At 43.5% G+C, this 25,361-nt stretch overlaps 1 protein-coding gene across 1 annotated transcript in view; it reads right to left on the bottom strand.

Moving 5' to 3' along the window:
- Positions 1-25,361, bottom strand: part of KIAA1210 (KIAA1210 ortholog) — a 95,945-nt gene that overhangs the window by 27,207 nt on the left and 43,377 nt on the right. The window contains exons 3-6 of the mRNA XM_030209842.1: positions 24,418-24,586; positions 13,443-13,572; positions 11,662-11,820; positions 2,671-2,736 (exon numbers count right to left, since the gene is read on the bottom strand). Coding sequence (XP_030065702.1) covers positions 2,671-2,736; positions 11,662-11,820; positions 13,443-13,572; positions 24,418-24,586 — 524 coding nt within the window. The remainder of the gene's footprint in view (positions 1-2,670; positions 2,737-11,661; positions 11,821-13,442; positions 13,573-24,417; positions 24,587-25,361) is intronic.

Below are 25,361 nucleotides of genomic sequence, written 5' to 3'. Positions count from 1 at the left end.
AAATTGACTAAAATAAACCAAAGACTGATCGACTTTATCCCCTAGCCATCAGTTTTCCTGGTCTTTCATTGTAGCCATATTTACTACTACTAATCAATTCGGTAGCGCTACTAGACGTAAACAGTACAATACATTTTATGCTGCTTATCCTAGAAAATAGCCGTGGGTTTTCCCCCAAGTCCATTTTAATAATGCCTTATGGACTTTTCTTTAGGAAGCGATCCAAAAGAGATTGGGAAGGGGCAGTTATCAAGAAAAGAAATTGTACTGAAGTCATTGGGAATAGCAGAAAGAAATAAAACCTGTAATGGCACGTGGCACCTGGAAGGCAGCTGGGTGGAAGCACTGGGAACCTGGAGCAAAGGCCCTGGGTGATTCAGGGTGCACCTGGGAGTCAGTTACCCTCTATTTCTTTAGGATTGTGTGCTCGCTTTCAAGTTCTGCGCATCCATCTGCCTTCTAACCTTTAAGGAGTGTAGTTATGAACATGGGCTACTGTTAATACATATTTTACCATTAACTCATGCTATTTTAGCACAGGTCATATTTTATGCAATGAGACAATTATTAACACCTGGGTTAACAGTAAAATAACACATCTTAACAGTAGCCCACACTGACACCCCCCTTAAAGAAATGTCTATAGAAATCCAAATCACTGCTATATGTAATAAAAGTGAGTCAAATACAAGGCAATCAAGCCATTGTGACATCACTAATGAGGTTATTCTTAGGCATTGGTGGAATAGGGCATTATGACCATTTCAATTATGAGCTCATTAGGGGTCATCTTTGACTCTTCTCTCTCCTTCTCTGCTCATATCCAGCAGATTGCCAAGACCTGTCGTTTCTTTCTTTACAACATCAGTAAAATCCGCCCCTTTCTTTCCGAGCACTCTACCAAAACCCTCATCCACACCCTTGTCACCTCTCGCTTAGACTACTGCAATCTGCTTCTTGCTGGCCTCCCACTTAGTTACCTCTCCCCTCTCCAGTCGGTTCAAAACTCTGCTGCCCGTCTCATCTTCCGCCAGGGTCGCTTTACTCATACTACCCCTCTCCTCAAGACCCTTCACTGGCTCCCTATCCGTTTTCGCATCCTGATCAAACTTCTTCTACTAACCTATAAATGTACTCACTCTGCTGCTCCCCAGTATCTCTCCACACTCGTCCATCCCTACACCCCTTCCCGTGCACTCCGCTCCATGGATAAATCCTTCTTATCTGTTCCTTTCTCCACTACTGCCAACTCCAGACTTCGCGCCTTCTGTCTCGCTGCACCCTACGCCTGGAATAAACTTCCTGAGCCCCTACGTCTTGCCCCATCCTTGGCCACCTTTAAATCTAGACTGAAAGCCCACCTCTTTAACATTGCTTTTGACTCGTAACCACTTGTAACCACTCGCCTCCACCTACCCTCCTCTCCTCCTTCCTGTACACATTAATTGATTTGATTACTTTATTTTTTGTCTATTAGATTGTAAGCTCTTTGAGCAGGGACTGTCTTTCTTCTATGTTTGTGCAGCGCTGCGTACGCCTTGTAGCGCTATAGAAATGCTAAATAGTAGTAGTAGTAGTAGTAGTAGTAGTAGAAAGGAACTGCATAGCATATGTAAACCACAGAAAAGTGGTATATCAAGTCCATGACAATATCGGCTCTGGGTACCAGAGACTGAAAACTCTTCACACTAAGGGGGAAATGTATCAACGTTGGCTACTGTTAAGATGTAATATTTACCACTATTTTAGCACAGGCCCCATTTTATGCAATGAGACCTAGTTACTATTAACTGGGGTTAACTGTAAAATAACATCTCTTAACTGCAGCCATGTTGATAACTTCCCTTCTAAGAAGACCCACCGGTTCACAGAAGCATGGATCTCTGGTAAGATCAGCAGCACTTTGCTGCTCTGCTGCAGGGGCGTAGCCAGACCTCGGCGGGAGGGGGGAGGCCAGAGCCCGAGGTGGGGGGCACTGTTTAGCCGCCTCCCCCTCTTGCCGCCGCCGCATCAGGTACCTTGTTTGCTGGCAGGGGTCCCCAATCCCCGCCAGCCAAAAAGATTTCTTCAGCGGCGGTCGACTCCGGCGCCTTCGTTGTGGGATCATCTGTTTCTGACGCCTTATGTCCTGCACCATGCATGTAGCCCCGTGCAGGACGTAAGGCGTCAGAAACAGGATGATCCCACAACGAAGGCACCGGAGTTGACCAGCGCTGAAGAAAACTCTTCGGCTAGCGGGGTTTTGGAACCCCCGCCAGCAAACAAGATACATGATGCGGTGGGGGGCGGGCGGCGATGGCGGGAGTCAAATGTAGAGGGGGCCAGGGCGCAATCTGTGGGGGCCCATGCCCCCATGTAGCTACGCCCCTGCTCTGCTGAGGAAGGAATATAGCTCCTCTTTATACACACAAAGCCAAGAATCGGAAAATAAAGACTTGAAACTTCTATCTCAAAGTAGGTTATATTGTAATTTAGCATAACAGATCCTCATTTACCATTTTCATTGATTTATCTTTAAATAAAGATAAATCAATGAAAACCTAAGATGTGCTGTTACTTTCTACCAGCTTTTAGCAAGTAAAACCAACTTCTCTGAACTCCTGGGGAAGCTGGTTCATAAATCCTGATTTTGTTGCTTCTCACTCAAAAGGGGAATGAAGAAACGTTTACCTGTTCATCTTCAGTGTCTGTCCCACCTAAACTCAAAGAGCTGTGGCGCTGAACGGGGTTGGAGGACTGTGGGATTAAAAAAAAAAAAAATCAAGAAATGATAAAATACGAGAAGCATTAGCTGTGTGAGAGAACAAGAATTTTTAAAAAAAGAATTGTCTAAAGCCTTAAATTCCCCCAGCTAGTCTCTGAAAACACTCCCAGACAGTAAAGTGATATATAAAGCAAGGAAATGAGTACTTAGGACTGAGAAGAGAGGCTAAACATGAAAGACATTGGTCTTGATTCATTCTAAAACCATGACTGTGTTCTTTCTTGTCCGATGGCCCCCACCCTTCATTTTGTGGTTTGGGTTTTCTTCTGTGCACACAATAGATTTGGTCCCCACGGAGATGGGCTTTTACCACGGATCAGGAGGAAGACCATGATTCCCAAGACCGTTTTCCTAGTGGCATCATGCCACAAGGCTGTGTATTCACTGGGTCCGATATTCAAAAGCGTTTAACAAGGCAGGAGAGGCTCCTGTCTGATTAAACCAGACTGGGCATCTGAAGAAGGTTCTGTGGCATTTAACTTCGGCTCCCTGTCTCATAGAATTTCATTTAAGCTGCTGTCATCGGTCCATGAAGTGCACTACACAGGCATTCCACGTTCTCTGACGTCTCCTTATTCCCAATTTCATTCGTACCAGAATCTTTAGTGTATCAGGTCCCGTGCTCTGGAACACACTTCCAACTATGTTATGGCTTGAACGTTTCTATTTAGCAATGCCTATAACCCTTGAACTATTCACTATAAACGCTGTATCTTTAGCCTTCGTGCTTTGCAGGCTGGCCCGGGATCTCGGCTTTTGGGTATGTGTATATATATTTTTTTAATATTATTTTTTAATCTCAATCTCTCTCTCATGTCTTTCCTATAATGTATTTCTATTCCTACTATAATAAATTGTAGTTTTTAAAATTGTATAAACGGCTCTGAAGAATGCTCTAAGGGTGGTATATCAAACCTATTAAACTTGAAACTGGGCAGTGTCATTGAATATTTCCTCTGACTGCCATGGTGCTGGCCTGGTAGTGCCTCACTGGGAGTTGGGATTTATCCAGTTAGCACCACTATTTAGTCTGTTAACCAGGTGAGTGCATCAAGTTAGGACACTGAACAAGCTATCCGAGTCTGAATAATGGCTAGTGTCTGATTATTTTCTGGGTAGCTGTGCCGACTCGGATATTAAATGCCAGTGCCTGGCCATAGCAAGAAGTTCAGAAGTTCCCCTGAGGTAGCCCCAGTGAAATGGGGATCCTGTCGAGACTTTTGATATTTATTTTTAGAACTTATACCCCACTTAAACCTAAGCGGCTAACACAACATACATAATTAAAACCATAAACATGCACACATGATTCTACTCTTGCAGATGACAGATTGAACGTGTGATTGACAGTTTCAACACATGATTAAGTAGATATTATATATTGAAATTTGTAGAAGAGACTTTCAACATTATACTATAAGGGTGGGTATCTATATATTATATATATATATTTCTTTTGACATTTTCTTGGGTTGTTTGATTTCCCAATCTGCAAAATATTTTTTGTGTTTTGATTTTTTCACAAATTATGAAATGTAAAGTTGAATTATGAAGCCATAAATATTTTTATCACTGGAGTTTTTTCTTTGACCAATGATTGGACCATGCCATTTTAAGATCGAGCAACTGACAGACTTGTTCTGAACTGGGTTTTTTTTTTCCCCTCTTATGTTTTGGTTTATTTGGCTTAATGTTTGTGCAAGTTAGTGAGAGGCCATACAACAAAAGAGTTAACCAGTTTATGATTATTTGGATGTTTACGTACTGCTCATTCTCCTCTCGAGTGAAACAATACAAACCCAACCTACCCAATCGTATTCATTTGTACTTTATCAACCCCATCCTTACCAGCCATCATATTCCATAACCAGAGAGAGTAGTGGATACTTGGAATGCCCTCCCGCGGGAGGTGGTGGAGATGAAAACAGTAACGAAATTAAAAAATGTGTGGCATAAACAAAGGAATCCTGTTCAGAAGGAAGGGATCCTCAGAAGGTTAGCGGAGATTGGGTGGCAGAGCTGGTGGTGGGAGGCGGGGCTAGTGCTGGGCAAGACTTCTACAGTCTGTGCCCTGAAAATGGCAGATACAAATCAAGGTCAGGTATACTCAAAAAGTAGCACATATCTTGTTGGGCAGACTGGACGGGCCGTGCAGATCTCTCTCTGCCGTCATCTACTATGTTACTATTCCTCAAGTCATTAGGAAAGTTTATACCACAAAAACAGGATCTACGCAGGAGAAGGCATGCTTCCACATTTCACTTAAGATTACACCCTCTGGTCTTTCCAACAAATCATTTTAAGATGAACATAAAGTCTTAAGCAGTCTATACTGCCTGATACAAGTCTGTGTTCAATCATATTTCTCTCTTTATCTCTCGTGTTCTCTACCGATTTGCTTGCCTTTCCCACCCATCTCCGCGTCTCTCGTCTCTGGTATTCACTAGCATTTTTACAAGTGCTAAAAATTAGTGTGTGCTAACCGTGTAGATGCCCATCATATTCCTATGGGTGGTTACACAGTTAAGAGTGTGCTAAATTTTAGCATGCACTAAACAGGGCTCTAAGTCCTCTACCTTCCTACTTCTCTCAGTCCTCCACCTCCTTCAGTCAGTACTCTCCCCCCCCCCCGGAGCATTCTCCTGGCTAATATCCGACTTATATTTATTTTTATTATTAGTGTAAAAAACTCAGCAGGAGAGGTCCTTTTACTAAGCTGTGTTAGGTGCTAACACAGCTTAATGTGGTGCACCATGAGATGCCCTCAAGTGTCCTGCGGTAATTCCAAAATGTACGCATATTAACCATGCACTAAAAAATATTTAAAAAAAACATTTTTTTGCAGGGGGCATGTCAGGTGGGGGGGGGGGGGTTGAGTGAAGGCATTCTAGCACTGATCAGTTAGCATGGCTACATTACCATGTACTAACTGGTTAGTGCAAGATTACCACGTAAGTCCTTGCCGCCTACAAAATTGATGTCAGTAAGTGCTCACATGGTAATTTTTTTTTTAATGGCTGCACAGTAAGAGTAACATTAGCATATGGTCATTAATACAAAAAAAATGGAAAATTGGCCATTTTACTGCTGCGGGAAAACCACACAAAGGCCCGTGTTTTGTCACAGCTCAGTAAAAGGACCTCTGTTTGGTACTCAAATATGGCTGCAACATGTTTTATGAACTGTAAAGATATGAAATGTTTACAGAGAGGGCTTCATTTCTTGCCACCAATAAAACGTTGAAAATTCCCTTCAGCGTGCTGCCTGTTAAACTCTTCATTTTTCGTTTGAATGATTTTACTGTCTGTTGGCTGTCTTGCATTTTGGCACCGAGTTGGGTTTAATCAAATAATAGCTTCAGCAGACAAGCTCCTGCCTGAGTTTAAGCATCTGCCACTTCCTGGCATCTCGAAATTAGCTGGAAAGTGTAATGCAGAATTAGCTCCTTTATTTTCATGCCTGAGAACTATTGGGAAGTCATTCACCTTCCAGTCAGTCAATTGCGTTTGAACTTTGGGGGCCGTACATCTCTCTCTCATTTCATAATCAGATTCATTTTAAATTCTTCTCCGATAGGATGTTCCACAGAGCGCATTACCTTCTCCTCTTCAACAGGATCCTTTAAAAGGCCCTTGACAGTTCTCTTTACATCAGGGCATGAGGATTTATGAAAGTGGGTTTCTTTACACCAAGCTGCTTGCCAGTAATGCACTCTGTTTTCAGGCCTGGATTTAGGAATAAACAACTGTCTAGAACATCACATTTTAAAGATGCCACGTAGCCAGACTGACGAGGACCCCGATCGAATTTTCTGTAGGACTGTTCTGTCCCCATCTAGAGTCCAACCACAACCAGGATCTGTGACCGAAATTAGACAGGGTAGTGGACGAGAGGAGTGAGTTTCAGGTTTCAGCTGAAAATGCACAGGAAGTTTCGGGCAAAACCCGAACCTGGTTTCAGTCCAGTTTCGGTGCCGAATCTGAAACCAAAACTGAAATTTGGTCAGCCTCTAGTCCCATCTCTTTGGGGGGGAATTGTCCCCATCCACATCACTCCCTTCTCTAGTTTTGCTTAGGGTGCTACATCTTAAATCTAGCCCTGCTGTGTTTCATTTCAGAGAACTTTTATTAAATCAATGTCATCTAGGCCTTAATATTTATAAAAATTCTTTCTGAAATTAAAATAGTCTTACAATGAAATGTCTTCATTTTGAATGCATGTGTACTAGGGATGTGCAGCAAAATGTTTTGGTTTTGTTTGTCTTCAATCACTCGTTTGGTCCATCTTCACACTCAAAATTATTCAGATCATTTGTCAAAGGGAACACAATTCTACACTCTTAACAGGGTTTTCGTTCATTTCCATTAAACTTGATGAAAACTTGCTGGTGGGTTCTGGCATAGAGACCAGAGAGCTAGCCTGGTTTTGACGTCAGGGGAAGCGGACTTTTGTCAAATAGGCACCAGTTGGTGTCGGCTAGGCAGCAGTGCCAATGTTGTGGCTCAGGTGCAGTAGCTGTGGCAGGCAATGATTTAACACAGGCTGCCTCTGCTGTGTCCTGCCTACGAGGAAAACTTTAAGTTACATCAGGAGACTGGACACAGTAGAGGTCCCAGGACTGGCCGGAGCAGGCAGCCTGTCTTCTTAACTACATGGGATTCTGATCAGCTGCATTAAAGGAACTTGAACATGCTTTTTGCAGGCAACAACTTTGGAATGTGACCTTGATGAAGTCAGATGGAATGTGTTTTATGGTGCAATAATAGTCTGGAGCGAGATCCAGCAAGCAACACCCTTTTTTTTGATGGGACATATACCACCCGAGGGGTCCTTTTACTAAGGTGCGCTGAAAAATGGCCTGCGGTAGTGTAAACGCATGTTGTGGGCGCACAAATTATTTTTTTTAGCGCACCTACAAAAAATGCCTTTTAAAAATTTTTGCTGAAAGTGGACGTGCGGCAAAATGAAAATTGCCGTGGTTCCATTTTGGCTCTGAGACCTTACCGCAAGCCACTGACCTAGCGGTAAGGTGTCACACGGTAACCCGGGCGGTAATGGTCTACACGTGTCAAATTCCACTTGACGCACGTAGATGCCGCGCATCAGAAAATACAAAATATTTTTCAGGGGGAGGTTCCAAGATGGTGACGATATAGGTCGGCTGCAAGTAGTGCTTTTCCACGGATTTAATAATTCTTTCAAAAAATATTCAGAATGCTGAAGGGAAAGCTGAAGGGACCCACCCTCCCGAAGCTTGAATCGCCACTCGTTCCTCAAACCTCCATTACAGCCTTATGGTCTCTACCCCGAATGCGGGCGTCTCAGCTTCCGGGGCTAGGAAGAGTCCTGGATTAGGAAGTGAATCTTTGCTTAGCCCGGCGGGATCAGCTACCCCTCCACTTCCACAACCAGTCGAAGCGGCAGTACCGAGACTATATTCAGACAAAGTCTCAAAGGGGAGGCGAGCTTCTTCTCTGGCGGTGTTGAGTGATTTACCATCTGAAGGCGTGCACCATCGGCCGTATTTCGCTTATGGCGTCGAAGGAGGCAACGGGAGAGCCTATTTCCACAACTTATACTCAACATGAAATTGATTTATGTGCCTCAGCGATTCAACCATTGATAAGACCACAAACAAGAAATATCGCTGGAAACGATTTGGACTGCCATCGAAACCCTGCACAAGGTTTGTTCTTCTTTTGTCTCAGTTTCCTTAAATAATTCTGTGCAAACAAGAGAGACTAAGAATATAATTGAAACTATTTCCACTAAACAAAATACGTTGGAAACTGAAGTGCTTAAACTTCAAGAGAATCAAGCCCAGTTTGCTGGAGATAGACTGTTATTGCATTGTAAGACCCTTCACTGGCTCCCTATCCGTTTTCGCATCCTGTTCAAACTTCTTCTACTAACCTATAAATGTATTCACTCTACTGCTCCCCAGTATCTCTCCACACTCGTCCTTCCCTACACCCCTTCCCGTGCACTCCGCTCCATGGATAAATCCTTCTTATCTGTCCCTTCTCCACTACTGCCAACTCCAGACTTCGCGCCTTCTGTCTCGCTGCACCCTACGCCTGGAATAAACTTCCTGAGCCCCTACGTCTTGCCCCATCCTTGGCCACCTTTAAATCTAGACTGAAAGCCCACCTCTTTAACATTGCTTTTGACTCGTAACCACTTGTAACCACTCGCCTCCACCTACCCTCCTCTCCTCCTTCCTGTACACATTAATTGATTTGATTTGCGTACTTTATTTTTTGTCTATTAGATTGTAAGCTCTTTGAGCAGGGACTGTCTTTCTTCTATGTTTGTGCAGTGCTGCGTATGCCTTGTAGCGCTATAGAAATGCTAAATAGTAGTAGTCTCTTGTAACCAGACCTAATATTGTGATGTCATAATGCCTCAGGCCACCAATAAGAGCCAACCTCATCAGTGATGTCACAATGGCTTGATTGTCCTATACTTGGCTTACTTTTATTACATAGCTCTTTGAGCAGGGACTGTCTTTCTTCTATGTTTGTGCAGCGCTGCGTATGCCTTGTAGCGCTATAGAAATGCTAAATAGTAGTAGTAGTAGTAAGACAGAAAATATAGAGAATGCAATGAGAAACTTAAATCTACAAATATTAAATTTTCCTTATTCAAGATTTACTTCACCAAAGGACATGTTCCAAAGATTCCTAAAAGAGAATTTTAAATATTCAGAACACTCTTTTCCACCTGTTCAAAAATATAGGACAACTGTGCTGAATCAGCAAAAAAAAAAAAAAATCAAGAGAAACGTGAAGATCAGCCTCAACAGGAAGTTTCACTGGACAATTTAGATATCTGTACTTTAATAGAGCAATCTGAGGAAGAAGTAAAAACTAGAGCTACACTTTTGGTCTCTTTTGTGTTTCTACAGGACAAGGAAGCATTATTGAGATTATATTTCCAAAAAGCCCAGCCTATTTTTTTAGGAGGGAAAGTATTGATGTTTCCTGATATTTCCAAATGGACTCAGGAAAGGAGAAAAAATTTCCTTGGAATGAGACAAGAGGCTTTAGCATTGAATGTCCGTTTCCAACTACGATTTCCATGTAAATGTATTCTTTGCCTCAAAGATAAGAAATGTGTGTTTTTTGAACCTCTCCAATTGCAAAGTTTTTTGAATGCTCAGGGAATTATCGGTGAAGTTCCAAATGTTTAGCTGTTTAGATGTTAAAATAGGGAATGACTACCTATAGTTTACCTATAACTATTACCTCTATAATCCAACTTCCTTTGGAATGTATATTCAAGGAACCTTCTAATTGTGGACTAAATAACCAAGTAGAACTATTTCTTTGTTAAAAAAAAAAATTTTCTGATTTGTTCTTTACAAACTTGGTGTATTTCCTTCAAAGACTGTTGTATCTTTGTAAAACTTAAAAGCATAAATAAAAAATATATATATTTTTCAGACACGTGTAGCGGACGTGCACCAAAATTGAAATTACCACAAGGGTCACGCGGTAACTGGGTGGTTAACTCTAATTTGGTGCACGTTAGACGCAGGTAGGTGCCAACGCAGCTTAGTAAAAAGGGCCCCTGAATGAGCTCCACTGGAAGCTGCCTTGTGGCCCATGATATGGCACAGAACTAACGGGCGGTATCAGAACGAGAGTTTTCATAACCATATTCTGATATTGTTGCTACCCCTCGGCTTCATCGGAATGTATTCAGCCCCCTGTATTTTGATTATTTTTTTTTCTATTTTCTAGTCCAGCTTGGACACATCTCTGAGCTATACTTTCGCTAAAACCTCATGTTCTGCTACATGATTACACATAATTAGAAAATAGAATAATCCATTTGTGGCATCACTAAATTAAGAAATAGAAAAAAATGTGGAAAAAAAATGCAAAGGTCGGTGTTTCCAAGAACATATGAAAGAGGTTATCTAACACAAGGTGGATATTTATGCGGAAATGTAGCATGCCAATTGTTTGAGCCTTATAAATGCAGGTCGGTATGTTTCAGAATTGCGTTTATGGGTCAGTACACAGAGGAAAGTGTTTAGATATCAGAGAGATCATAATAACAGCAAACGCGAGGACAGAGCAGTGCATTAGCAAGTCACTCTGCTTACTCACAGAATGAACTGGACAGGGTGCAGGATCACGGAGAAAACAGCAAAGAGAAGAGAAGGCATGCATGACAGCAGATTTACTACTTAAGGTTGGTTGTTGCATCTTATTGGTACGAGTGAGTTATTTTGGTGGTCAGGGTAAGTTATGCTACAGTGTGTTTCCTCTATTGCAGGGTTTTTCAAAGCAATCCTGGAGTGTCCCCCTAGCCAGTCTGGTTTTCAGGACATCCATGATGAATATTCATGAGATGGATTTGCACGTAGTAGAGGCAGTATGTTTACGTAGCCACAGGGGGCTTGGGCTCATCCACTTTCACTTCAGACCCACCCAACAGTGACGCACCAATGGTGCAGCCGGCGGAGATCCCCAAACCTTCCAGCTGAAGGCACCAACAAAGCTGCAAACCACCAATGAAAACTGCAACAATGTATGTTCAGTTCATGTTGAAGAACTGAGCATGTGCAGGGTGCTGGCATCCTGGTTTTTGTCAAAGGTTTGCAACTTTGGCAGGTTTCCAATGTCTTCAGCCAGCTCAGGTGTTTGAAATTTGGGAGGGCACCAGGGGGGAAGAGCAGGAGAGGAAATATATATCTACCCCAATCTACCTGTTGGCCCACCCATAAATTGACTTCTGGCTCATCACTTCTGTTGATATGCTGAAAATCAGAATGGCTAACGAGCTCTTCCAAGACCAGCCTGAGCAATATTGTTCTAGCAGAAGAAATATCTAAGAAGTAAGCATCCCATTCATCTCACAGAGCCACAAACACATGCTCCACACACCTTGTTCAATGTACACGTAAGGATTTCCTGAAGAGTGGAGATCTCAGGAGGGCTCCTGGGCAATCCATCATCCTCAGAAACTGTGCCTATGTCTTCAGATTTTCCACTCGTTATGACTTGAGGAGGGGATCCAACTCGGATGTTCTGCTTTAACTGAAGCTGAGGAAGAATTAATTATGACAGCAATGAAAAGGAGCACGTGACAGGATATCAAATATGTCCCCCTCCAAAGTAAAGTTGAGGGACATGGGCCACTGCAGTAATTATTTTTCAGGATACTGTGTTGTGTTTTGAAAGGTTGACCAAACTTAAGTCTACTATAATGGTAAAGTTTAAGTTATGGGATAATGCAACTTCATTTTAAAAAGTTAGTGTTTCCAAGGCTTCCATAAGTTTGCACGTGGTTTATGTTGATGCAGGACAGACTTTTTACTTAGAAATCTGTTGTCAAGTGCACTGTAAGGCATTATTTAGGAGTATACCAAGCACTACACACGCCTATATGCCTAGTACCCCCCCCCCCATGTTAACTCTGCCCCCCCCCCAAAAAAAAAATATCAGGTCTGTCTACACCCCTGATGTAGAGGCCCCTATAATTCTACTAAGAATATAATGTGTATTTGTTGAAATGGGGAAGTTTCTAGGTTAAGGAGTTTCCCCACATTTGAAGCTGCATCTCCAAGAGTGAAGGTGGAGTGCATGGGCGTAGTTTGGGGGGGGGGCGAGGGGGGGCAGTGCCCCCCCAAACGAGCTGCCACCCCCCATCCTCCAATCCCCGAGCCACCAGCAGCCTCTGCGAGAAAGCACCACGCACGCTGCTTTAGACCTGCCCCCGGAAGCCTTTCTCCTTCAACTTCCTGTTCCCGTGCAGGCAGGAAGCTGTAGGAGAGAGAAGGGCCTCCGAGGCAGTGTGCGTGATGCTTTTGCTGAGGTTGCCAGCGGCTCGGGGGATTGGAAGATGAGGGAGGGTGATACCGGGCCCCACTGGAAGACTCCGGGCCAGGGGCGGCGGGAGAGACACACACCCCACCCTTTGTCCCCCCCCCCCCCAAATGAAACTGTCAAACTACGCCCATGGTGTAGTGTAAGGGTGATTCAAGTTATCAAAAGCAATTGGCATCATCCAGGGAGCTGGTGAGGCTGTAAGGGGGCTGCTGTTATCTAAACTCCAAGGTACTGGGGGTTCAGGATGGGCTATGCTTTCACTCTGGGAAGAGAAAGAAGGCGGCTATTTCTGGAATCCGAGGAGGAGCCACTGTTTAGAGACAGGCTGAAAGAGTTCCAGGAAGGACAAGACAGTCTATTGAGTTTGGGAGGTGTTTGCCTCATATCCCCATAAAACAAGGAGACCGGCCAGGATTCACACTGGGCAGCAATCAGAAAGCTGATAAATTGTTTTCCAGGCGAAGAGGACCCCAGTGCTTCCAGAGGCCTAAATGGGAAGCCCCAGAGAACAGATATTCAAGAAACCCGAGATGTGGTTTTGTGTGGATGTGACATTTTTCTGCTTTTGAATTATTTATTTTGGTGGAGGCTAGACTGTTTATTCTATGTTACATTTATGTTTTCCTTGGGGATCAAGGCGAGTGAGATTCATCAAATATCTCTTATCAGGAACAAAAAAAAACAGGAAGCCTATCTAGTCTCCAAAATACATCAGGCCTAGAATTAGATAACTCACCTTCCAAATGCTTATTTAAAAAAAAAAGGGCGGCTAATGTTTAATTTCTGAAGCTGCTGGAAGGGCTGAAGAGACCAGACCACCTACTGCTAATCCTCACCTGCAAAGCTTTCACATTCCCTGTAATATTCTCCTGAGATAACCTGTCACCAGCTTCATTTTCCAAGGCAGGTTCTGAAATGAACACACTGTCATGGGACCGGGCTTTGTTCCCCATATTCCCTTTGGTTCTGAAAAGTAAAGACAAAGAACTCAGCAGAAGGAATAAGAAACAACACACTCATGAGAATCTAAGAGGGCAACTTCAAAAGCATGTCCATGGGTAACATCATACTTTTTTACCTGCTGAAATGGGCTTTTAGAAAAAACTGTCCACATAGCTACTTTTAACAGCGGTAGGGAGACAGGATTCCAAGGGCAGGGAATGGAACGTGTGCAAGCATTTCCATTTTCAAAAGGATGCACAGAGACCTTTCCTTTGAAATAATGCCTACATCACACCTAGGAATTGGTGCAGGGAGTTGTTTTTTTTTAAATGCAAGTTTCAAAGTGAAAGTATGCATTTCACTGTGAAAATTAGTGTAAACTCTGTAGGTAGGCACAGACTTTGTATCAATCCAACCAATCTTAAAATAAGTCACAAAATTATTTTTTTCAGGCAGCGATGCAGGACTGTAGAAAAAACAGAGATATAGTCAGCGGAGGAGGAGCCTAACGGTCCGTGCACTAGGCTGAGAACCTGGGGAACTGGGTTCAAGTCCCACTGCGGCTCCTTGTGACTGGGTATTGCCCCAGTTGCAGAGTCTTAGATTGTGAGCCCACTGGGGACAGAAAAAGTACCTGCCTATAACAAATGTAAACCACTTTGACTGTTGCACAGAAGGGTGATATAATCCAATCCCATTACACTTTACGCTCACAAAAATCATCCAGCTTGCTTTTCTATTTCAGTGATACAGCACTGTCCAGCTTCAGTACCCTCCATTGTCCCAGGTCCAAACACATATACCCGTATATCAAACATATAAAGGCAAGTGACTGACTTCACCTGCAAATGCGCAGTAGAGTCGGAACGCTGAGAGTGTAGAAGTCCAAGCCCCGCCTCCACCAGCAGTACAGCCCAATAGGGAGGAGGGCTTGGACATGGGCGTGGAAATCAGAGGAGGAGGGAAGGAGGGAGCGGAACTGAGGGAAACAGGCGCTGGGGGGGGAGGGGCATAGGAAAACAAAAAACTAGCCCGTTGTTACGGGCTTAACGGCTAGTAATAAATATAAACCACTTTGGTTGTACCACAGAAAGGTGGTATAATTACATGAATAACTCCGTTTCCATACACAGTTTTCAAAATTACTAATGCCACTGCTCATGTAGAACTGTAAATTAAAAAAAAAAAAAAAACTAGCCTGTGCTCAGTTTAACAATTGTTTATGGATATATCAATACATGAGAACATACAAGTCTTAATGGCAGACAAGATATGCTCTGAATTCTAGGAAAAATCCAGCTCCTTATATAGGGAATTTGGCATCTTGAACACAAAAGGATCAAAGGAAGATTCATGGTTACAGGAGCATAGGTTAGTTTACTAATGACTATATACACACATAATTTATAGCCTCTGTGATACTCCTTCACCCCTTGACCATCAGATTACCCCTAATATATTGGAGTTATAAATTGCTCCCAAAGATATAAATGTTTTTTTCTTTCTTAAAGGTCCCTAGGCCACTTAACACTGTTCTCTACAGTTAAAGAGTGAAGTATTACACATTCAAAAAGTGGTCATACTTTCTAAATTCTAACCTACTATTAAAATATATTTCTAAGGTAGAATTTTTTCCACAATCACAGTGCCAGCCTTTGAAAGCAGCTGCAGGATTTCTACAACCCCCTTTTTCTCCTTCAGAGGAGGGAGAGCGGCAGGATTTGTTCAAGTGTGACTATTTGCCATAAGAAGTATCTTCTGGTTTATAAAAAAAAAAGGCAATGTTTCTTCAGGGCCAGATAAAGCACAATTTATCCAGCCCCCAACCCCCACTGCTCCCCATAAGAAGCAGGTTTTTTTTTAGGTCTCTCCCTCAAAGGCAGCAGAATTTCTTCAGAACGCCATTTCCTCCAGTCTGTGTAACAATATAATTTAATAATTTGCAGCTTTTTAGCTCAGTACAGCTAGGGCTGGATTTAGACTTGGTGAAGGCCCCTTGTTAAAAAGTTACACCAGAAGGTCACGTACGTACCAAAACAGTACCTTGGGCTGCCACAAATTTGGTTTAAAATTTTTTTTGTTTGTTTTGTTACATTTGTACCCCGTGCTTTCCCACTCATGGCAGGCTCAATGCGGCTTACATGGGGCAATGGAGGGTTAACTGACTTGCCCACAGTCACAAGGAGCTGCCTGTGCCGGGAATTGAACTCAGTTCCTCAGTTCCCCAGGATCAAGGTCCACCACCCTAACCACTAGGCCACTCCTCCACTGTTGCTACTATTTGAGATTCTACATGGAATGTTGCTATTCCACTAGCAACATTCCATGTAGAAGTCGGCCCTTGTAGATCACCAACGTGGCCGCGCAGGCTTCTGCTTCTGTGAGTCTGACGTCCTGCACGTACGTGCAGGACATCAGACTCACAGAAACAGAAGCCTGCGCAGCCTTCTACATGGAATGTTGCTAGTGGAATACCAACATTCCATGTAGAATGTCCAATAGTAGCAACAGAATCTCAATAGTAGCAACATTCCATGTAGAATCTCCAATAGTATCTATTTTATTTTTGTTACATTTGTACCCTGCACTTTCCCACTCATGGCAGGCTCAATGCGGCTTACATGGGGCAATGGAGGGTTAAGTGACTTGCCCAGAGTCACAAGGAGCTGCCTGTGCCTGAAGTGGGAATCCAACTCAGTTCCTCAGTTCCCCAGGACCAAAGTCCACCACCCTAACCACTAGGCCACTCCACTTTTTATTTTTAATTAATTACATATAAAGCCAATTTAAAACTACAGATAAAATTTTGCTACACAAGATTTTAAAAACTACAGCAGTTGTATATATATGTTTTTCTTTTTCTTTGATGCTTGGATCTATTAGCTTTACTCAGGGCTTTTTTTGAGGGGGTACTTGGGGGTACTGAGTACTGGCACCTTTTCCATTGGCTGCTAAAATTGACCCATGGTCCCTAAGTTTTAATGAAAGAGCTCAGGCTCTACACACCAATTCTGCCTTGTCATAGGTTCTGTGACTGGTTGCAGGGGGCCTGGCTATTGTGGGGAGGATCCCCTCAGTGATTAGTCCCACCCCTGAAGGGTGACCTAGCATTTGAGTACCGGCACCTTTTTCACTAGAAAAAGTGCACTAGCTTTACTGAGGACAAAAGATTACTTTCTTTTGTGGTTGATTGAAAATTTTCCTTGTGACTTTGATTTGTCATTTCTCTTGTCACTATGTAGAAACTGGCGATATATACGATTGTAAGCATGATTTAAAAAAACAAAAACAAAACTATAGTACACATAAAAAGCCACATACAATTCTAAAAGCCACAAAAACAAAATCTGGCACACAGCTTACAATCTTGTTTGTTTAAAACAAGCTGTGCAGGTAAAGATTTCTGCCCTAAAATAACTTGTATAGTTCAAGAAGGTACCAGAAGCAACACAAACAACCTGACTTGCCCAAGGAGCACCAAGCAGGATTTGAAATCTGATCTCCCTGGTTCTCAACCCATTGTTCTAATCACAAAGCTATTCTTAGGCCATGTGGATGAAACAGTCAGCATTGTGAAGCATGCTCAGTGTGACTGCGAGTACAGAAACATCCCAAGCCACAAGTATGATCATTCCCAGCCACAAAATGATTCAAAGCCACACAGCCTCAAGAATACATCCGTATAATCTTGCAAACATACCCTAGATACTACTAAAGCAAAACACTTCATCACATGGGTCGCAGGAAATACTTGTTGTCCATAAAAACAATAAACAAGAATATAACTGTTTCCAGATTTGCCCTGGGCATCACTGTTTTTCTCAACATGTCCCAAGAACAGATCTCAGGGCTCATGGCAATGGTTCTTTTCTGAATCGGGGAGGGGAGGGGTAAATGCTCTGTTTCACTTTAAACTAATTAGAATAGTTTACTCAAAAGATGTGTAATTTGGGTTAGGCAAGCCCATATTTATGGACGGTCAAATCAGTAACATCACTTTAAATTAAAAGCACATATTTTCCTTTGTCATCTTCCAGTTGGAAGTATATATGACCCTGTCCTCAGACCTTAGGATGGAAAAATCAAGGAGGTTTAATGACAGGAGATGGCATGACATCAAAAAGCTGAAGCCACTTCCCCCAGCAGCGGCCCTCTTGGTGCTGCATCTATGTTGCCATTGTACATTGTTATTATATCTCAGTTATATTTTGAAAACATGCTGGCTTGTGCAGCATAGGGAAGTACACGGAGGAACTACATATGGAAAGCTTTCAAATAAATAAATAAAAAACAAAAACTGTCAGAGCAGCAACTGAAGCAGTGAAGGGCTTCCAGGAGGCTGTGTGTGCAAGAAAATGAGCAGAGTCACGGAGAGAGAAAAAGACGGAAACATGCCGGTCAATATTCAGCCCGCACCACAAGCAATTTAACTGGGCAAAAGCCTTTCCTACATAAGTTAAGTAGTGCCACGCTGGGAAAAGACCAACCAACATCCTGTCCACAACAGCGGCCAATCCAGGCCAAGGGCACCTGGCGAGCTTCCCAAACGTACAAACATTCTATACATGTTATTCCCGGAATTGTGGATTTTTTTCCCAAGTCCATTTAGTAGCGGTTTATGGACTTGCCCATTAGGAAACCGTCTAACCCCTTTTTAAACTCTGCCAAGCTAACCGCCTTCACCACGTTCTCCGGCAACGAATTCCAGAGTTTAATTATGCGTTGGGTGAAGAAAGTTTTCTCCGATTTGTTTAAATTTACTACACTGTAGTTTCATCGCATGCCCCCTAGTCCTAGTATTTTTGGAAAGCGTGAACAGACGCTTCACATCCACCTGTTCCACTCCACTCATTATTTTAAATGCCTCTATCACGTCTCCCCTCAGCCGTCTCTTCTCCAAGCTGAAATGCCCTAGCCTCCTTAGTCTTTCCTGCCCAATTAAATCGCTTTGCATCGGCCAGTTGGAGTCTAATCACATCAGACAGAAAGGAATGAATGTTATTATATGCTAGATGCTAAATAAAAGGCATATAGCACAGCCCTGAAATCCACAATACGGCATTGCAAACAACAAAGCAAGCTCTGGAGCACTAACAAAAATATTAACCCTCCTCCCTCACAGACCCCTCAAAAACTCCCCAACCCTCCCCCCATCTCCTCCTAACAGAGAGAATGCAAAACCAAGGAAGTTTTAACAAAGCTAAAAACCTCACAAGTTTGCTATTGTTTTCAATAGCGTTTGCTTCACCCCCCCCCCCCCCCCCCCCCCCCCCCCGCTGCCTTCAGCCTAGATAATGGGCCAGATAGGAGATCTCCTGTCATTAAACCTCCTTGTGGAAAACAGCAACCTCTGAGCTCTTCACAGGTCAGGCAGATTCCAATTTCTAGAGGCCGGAGGCCTGAGATTCTGAAATTCCTGCCAACGCTGAATAACCACACCATTCGTTTGCCACTCCAAATCTAAAGTCTGGCTTCTTGTCAAAAGCAGACTCTTGCTAAATCAAGCAGTGCCGCATCCAGATGAAATTTAACAGATAACTGTGATCTCGATCAGTTATAGTACCACCATTCCACCCAGGGGAATGCAATCCATTTCCAAACATTCCACATGCTCACAGTTTTTGGCAGTTGATACGAGGACAGTGCTCAGAGCTGGAGGAATGGGAGATGATTTGTAATGAAAGCAATTGTTTTGGCTAAGATGTCATCACGAACTGACTTGTGGCTTTTACTCTGCTACTGTGGTACAAGAGATTTGAACTGAAGTTGCCTGTCCGACAAGGCTTAGGTGCAATGCTGAGATGATTTGCAGAAGCTCTGGGGAAGGAGAACAGGCAGTTTCTATTACCACATTAACTCTTAATGGTGCAAGAACTACACTGGAGACGTCGTGTCAAATCTCAGTCAATAAGGGACTTGTGTCACCATAGTGCATTTGATGAGGAAATCAAACATATAAATGGGCGAGTGACCGTACTCACTCGCAAATGCGCAGTAGACTTCTTTCTCTGTCCCGCCCCCGCGTCAATACGTGATGACGGGGGTGGGGGGGTGGGACAGAGAGGGAAACTGCGCAAAGGGGAGGGAACCGCCGAGGTAGCCACCGCTCCCCCTCCCCCCCTGAGGTCGCCGCCACTGGTACCCCCCCCCCCCCCCGGAGTCGCCGCCGCCGCAACCCCTCCACCCGGCCCGTCTCTTCGTTATTCAACTTACATCTCTGGAGCAGGCAGATCAGCTGAGCTGCCGTTGGCCTTCCTTCCCTGCCTGTGTCCCGCCCTCGCCGATGTTACGTCACACGAGGGCGGGACACAGGCAGAGAAGGAAGGCCGACGGGAGCTCAGCTGATCTGCCTGCTCCGGAGATGTAAGTTGAATAGCGAAGAGACGGGCCGGCGGCGGCGACCCAATAGCCCGTTTTAACGGGCTCAACGGCTAATATGATTATAAAATGTAAGAGTGTCATGGATTAGATCTACCGGTTTTCTGTGGTATAACCAAAGCGGTTTATATATTTATATACAGGTACTTTCTCTGTTCCCAGTGGGCTCACATTCTTTTTACCTGGGGCAATGGAGGGCTACTTTGACTAACTTAATACATTTTTGATTAGCTTTCAAGGGTAGCCCTTCGTCTTTGCTTATTTCTGATCTGACGAAGAAGGGCCACCTTCGAAAGCTAATCAAAAAAATGTATTAAGTTAGTCCAATAAAAAAGGTATCATCTTATTTTCTTTTCTCTGTTTTATTTTATTCTATTTCTATTGAATACCTTTAAAAGTGGACTAACACGTTACCACATCTCTCTACTTTATTAAAAGGGGAATCTAAAATCTAAGAAATCTTTAAGCACAATTAAGATGGCCGGAAAAGAGCTTTTATAATATTAGGTCATATCTAAACGTATTCTCAGTTCAAGCCGGTGCGTGCTTGGGGACAGAGCTAGAGTGGAGTCATGCTTTAGCGTGTATTCTGTAAACTGTATGTGTACATGTAGAAAGTACATGCTAACAATTTACACATGCTCCCAAGCAGGTGTAACATCTGCACCTTTAACCTAGGTGTGATTTCTGCAGAATTAGTGTCACATAGGTGCTTATGAATTAGGCAAAAAACAAAACAAAACACAGGAGCCTTCCTGCCCTGTTAACCTAGATACCATGTTATAAAATTGGGTGCAGTTCTATAAAGTGAATGTTAACATTTAGGCGTTAAGGAAAATATGCACATAAGTGTTTACATAAAGGCTTTTTTGAGGGGGTACTTGGGGGTACTGAGTACCGGCACCTTTTTAATTGTCTGCTAAAATTGAGTCATGGACCCCAAGTTTTAATGAAAGAGCTCAGGCTCTACTCACCAATGCTGCCTTGTCATAGGTTCTGTGATTGGTTGCAGGGGGCCTGGCTATTGTGGGGTGGGTCCCTCAGTGATCACCCTACCCCTGAAGGGTGGCCTAGCATTTGAGTACCGGCACATTTTTCGCTAGAAAAAAAACGCACTATGTAAACAGATACCAAAATTCTGCCTACCCGCTGTTCTGTAAATACACGTGGATCTTGCATAGCATGTATTTTACAGGAAGGCCTACACCTAGGCAGAGTCTGGGTGGGGCAGGGGGAGGGGATCACACTTACACACCTAACACAGAATATTAAAAGTTACACTTGTATCTCCAGCTTTTAGGTGTGAGCATTTCCTCCAGCTGGCTTAAAGGGGGTAAAGGGTCACGGATTTGATATATAACCCAAACCAAATGGTATACCATTTATTATATGCAGGCACAGAAACAGTGAAAAACATTTGTCTTGGGAAGCTTCTTCATACATGTGGCAGATACATGAATGAGCCTGTATTATGTGGAGGTGTATTTTCAAAGCACCTAGACTTAGAAAGTTACATAGTAACCTATGGAACTTTTTAACGTCTAAGTGCTTTGAAAATGAGCCCCTTAGTGTAGTAAGTTTCAAATGTATATGTGATTTTTATGACTTATGTGTTTTCCTATGTAACCTGATTAACTCTAGTGGTTATTAGCTTGATAAATAAATAAATAAATAAATAAATATTTAAGTGTTAGTACCTACCATCAGTGGTTCCCAAACCTGATCCTGAAGGTATCCCAGACAGTCAGGTTTTCAGGATATCCACAATGAATTTTCACGAGAGAGAGATTTGCATGCACTGCCTCCACCTCATGCAGATCTATCTCATGGAATATTCATTGTGGATATCCTGAAAACCTGACTGTCTGGGATACCTTCAGGATCAGGTTTGGGAACCACTGGCCTGCATTATAGGCATGTATTCTATAAAGCAGTGGTTTTCAACCTAGTTCTCAGGGACCGTTCAGCCAGTTGGGTTTTCAGGATATCCACAATGAATATGCAAGAGATGCATTAGCATGCACTTCCCAGTGGCGTTCCTAGGGTGGCTGACACCCGGGGTGGATCGCTGATGCGCCCCCCCCCCCCGGTGCAGTGCCCCACCCCCGGCGAAAGGCCACCCCCCCTCCGGTGCAGCACGACCCCCCACCCCCCAGCGAAAGGCCACCTCCCCCCCCCGCGAAAGGACACCCCTCCACCCCCCGGGTGCATTTTTACCTGCTGGGAGGGTGCCGCGTGCCTGTCTGCCTCGCTCGTTCCATGCTCCCTCTGCCCCGAACAGGAAGTAACCTGTTCCGGAGCAGAAGGAGCACAGAACAAGCGGAGCAGACAGGCGCGCAGCACCCCCCCAGCAGCATGCACCCAGGGCGGACCGCACCCACCCCCCCCCCCCCCCCCAGGAACGCCACTGGCACTTCCTCCACTGCATGCAAATACAGGAGCAAGTTCTCATATGCCATCTTTTGATGAAGGCACAGGGGGGAGGAAAAAAAAAAGTTAAAGCTCCCAGGTTTGAACCTAAATTAATGCTTTTTTAAAAAAATTGTACTTATAAATAGTAAGTCTGATTGTTAAGCACCTAATTCTCATAACGTGTCTGTTTTGATGGCCCTTTACTAGGTGAAAACATCTCTACACGAATACAGGGATTCCCTATAACCAGCCCCTCCAAATGACACAATGATTTACAATCATCACTGTGATATATTACAAAAATGCACTTGGACTTTTTTTTTTGTTTAATTACTATTTTACAGAGAGATTGAATAATGAGGGAAGGGCTTCCTTCTTATGTTCAGTGGAAAAACAATCTGTTGGTTCAGGCTCCTTGCTATATGAATATTCCATTAATGCTACCATGCATTACATATTAAGGGCATTTGCTTTGAACTTTGTTTTAATTTGTTTATCCAGTCCTTATATGCACATGGTTTTGCTTTTTAAACCCAAAAGGTGAATCCTAAGGGTGGTTGCACAATTAGGTATAAACTATGTTGTTTCTGACTTTACTTGTTGTGGACTGCTAAGTGCTTACACAAATTAATGTTAAAGTCTACTTTTTATGAAAAAGACAAATGAAGATCGTTTGAAAATATTATTAATAATATTATGATTATGCTGTTGATTATGATGGTTATACTGCTGATTATGATGGTTATTACAATATCCATATCAACCTTATATTAATCTTAATAATAATATTGTTATTTTTTGTGCTACTTTTGGCCACAAATTGGGCTGGAAAAATTTTCACCATCTGGCAACTACTTGCAAATGCAGGTACTTTGTGTGTGAACAGCCATAAGTGTGCATAGTCTAGATGTATTCTCTGCCAATGTGCCTCTACTACTTTATTGTTATAAATTAGGCTGGAAATAGGTGACTTATCTGTTTAGGCTACCTGTAATAAAAGTTTCCTCAAAATGCTAACTTTTGTCCGACAGCATAATACAAGAGTATTCATTTGTGATCATCTGTTATCAAACGGGTCCTCAGTGCCTCCACAACCTAAATGGGAACACAGAGGCAGCCGGGAAATGTATAACTGAGCTGGGAGCATGGACCAAGAGCTCACTATTGTATCTGTATGAAACATTTCATATTCATCTTCAAAAGAGAATATGGAATGGAGGAGTGGCCTAGTGGTTAGGTTGGTGGACTTTGGTCCTGGGGAACTGAGGAACTGAGTTCGATTCCCACTTCAGGCGCAGGCAGCTCCTTGTGACTGGGCAAGTCACTTAACCCTCCATTGCCACATGTAAGCTGTATTGAGCCTGTCATGAGTGGGAAAGCGCAGGGTACAAATGTAACAAAAATAAAATAGATACTATTGGAGATTCTACATGGAATGTTGCTACTATTGGAGATTCTACATGGAATGTTGCTATTCCACTAGCAACATTCCATGTAGAAGGCTGCACAGGCTTCTGTTTCTATGAGTCTGACGTCCTGCACGTCAGACTCACAGAAGCAGAAGCCTGCGCGGCCACATTGGTGATCTGCAAGGGCCGACTTGTACATGGAATGTTGCTAGTGGAATAGCAACATTCCATGTAGAATCTCAAATGGTAGCAACAGTGGAGGAGTGGCCTAGTGGTTAGGGTGGTGGACTTTGGTCCTGGGGAACTGAGGAACTGAGTTCGATTCCCACTTCAGGCACAGGCAGCTCCTTGCGACTCTGGGCAAGTCACTTAACCCTCCATTGCCCCATGTAAGCCGCATTGAGCCTGCCATGAGTGGGAAAGCGCAGGATACAAATGTAACAAACAAACAACAAAAAAAACAAAAAACAAAAAAAAGAGTATGAAATGCTTGGCCCTGCTTTTCACTTTCCATCAGCAGGAAATTCTCCGCATTCCTACATCAGATCATGCCTTTCACAGAGCGGTAGGTATGCTTGAAATCAGAGAGTTTCACAGCATAACGTCTGCTTTCACCCCATCCCTACAACCTAGCTCTGAAGTTCTGCATCATTGTCGTTACTTGCCTTACCCCGACTTGGTGGCTAAATGAAGAGCAGCGGCATTGGGTTCTGGTGCGCTTACATCACTGCTGGACTGGCTGGGCTTTAAGTTGCTCTCTTCACTATCAGCTGGACGCTCTTTCTTTTTCTTCTTTGCAAAAAAGTTCTTAAAGGTCTGGAATTTCGATTTTTTCTTTCCTAAGAACCAAACAACAAACATCAAGGAGACTGGGACAATACGTTAAACACACAGAACCCTCTTTTCAGCAAACATTTCCTTTCATTTAGTGCTTAATGCAAACTCTCCAAACAGAGAGCTCCCAGTGTTCGGGAAGATGAGCCATCTGCTAGAATCCACCTACAGCAGCAGCTTCCTGTGGTCCTGGGGAGGGTCCAGTTTAGTTCAGTTCACAGAATAGGTTATTAAACAGCCATTATTTAAAGATATACTACCTTCAATAAAAAAAAATGTTGAAACCTAAAAACAGTCATCATTTATTTGGATTTTACTCAGTTGTAGCTTAAGGTGAGTTACATTCAGGAACGGATCCTCAGGAGCTTAGTCAAGATCGGGAGGCGGGGCTGGTGGTTGAGAGGCGGGGATAGTGCTGAGCAGACTTACACGGTCTGTGCCAGAGCCGGTGGTGGGAGGCGGGACTGGTGGTTGGGAGGCGGGGATAGTGCTGGGCAGACTTATATGGTCTGTGCCAGAGCCGGTGGTGGGAGGCAGGGATAGTGCTGGGCAGACTTATACAGTCTGTGCCAGAGCCGGTGGTGGGAGGCAGGGATAGTGCTGGGCAGACTTATACAGTCTGTGCCAGAGCCGGTGGTGGGAAGTGGGGCTGGTGTTTGGGAGGCGGGGATAGTGCCCTGAAGAGCACAGGTACAAATCAAAGTAGGGTATACACAAAAAGTAGCACATATGAGTTATCTTGTTGGGCAGACTGGATGGACCGTGCAGGTCTTTTTCTGC

This window comes from Microcaecilia unicolor, chromosome 7, assembly GCF_901765095.1.
Source record: "Microcaecilia unicolor chromosome 7, aMicUni1.1, whole genome shotgun sequence".
In the NCBI taxonomy this organism is placed as follows: domain Eukaryota; kingdom Metazoa; phylum Chordata; class Amphibia; order Gymnophiona; family Siphonopidae; genus Microcaecilia; species Microcaecilia unicolor.
The sequence above is the reverse complement of the archived record's forward strand: the minus strand, read 5'-3'. Positions and strand labels throughout refer to the sequence as shown.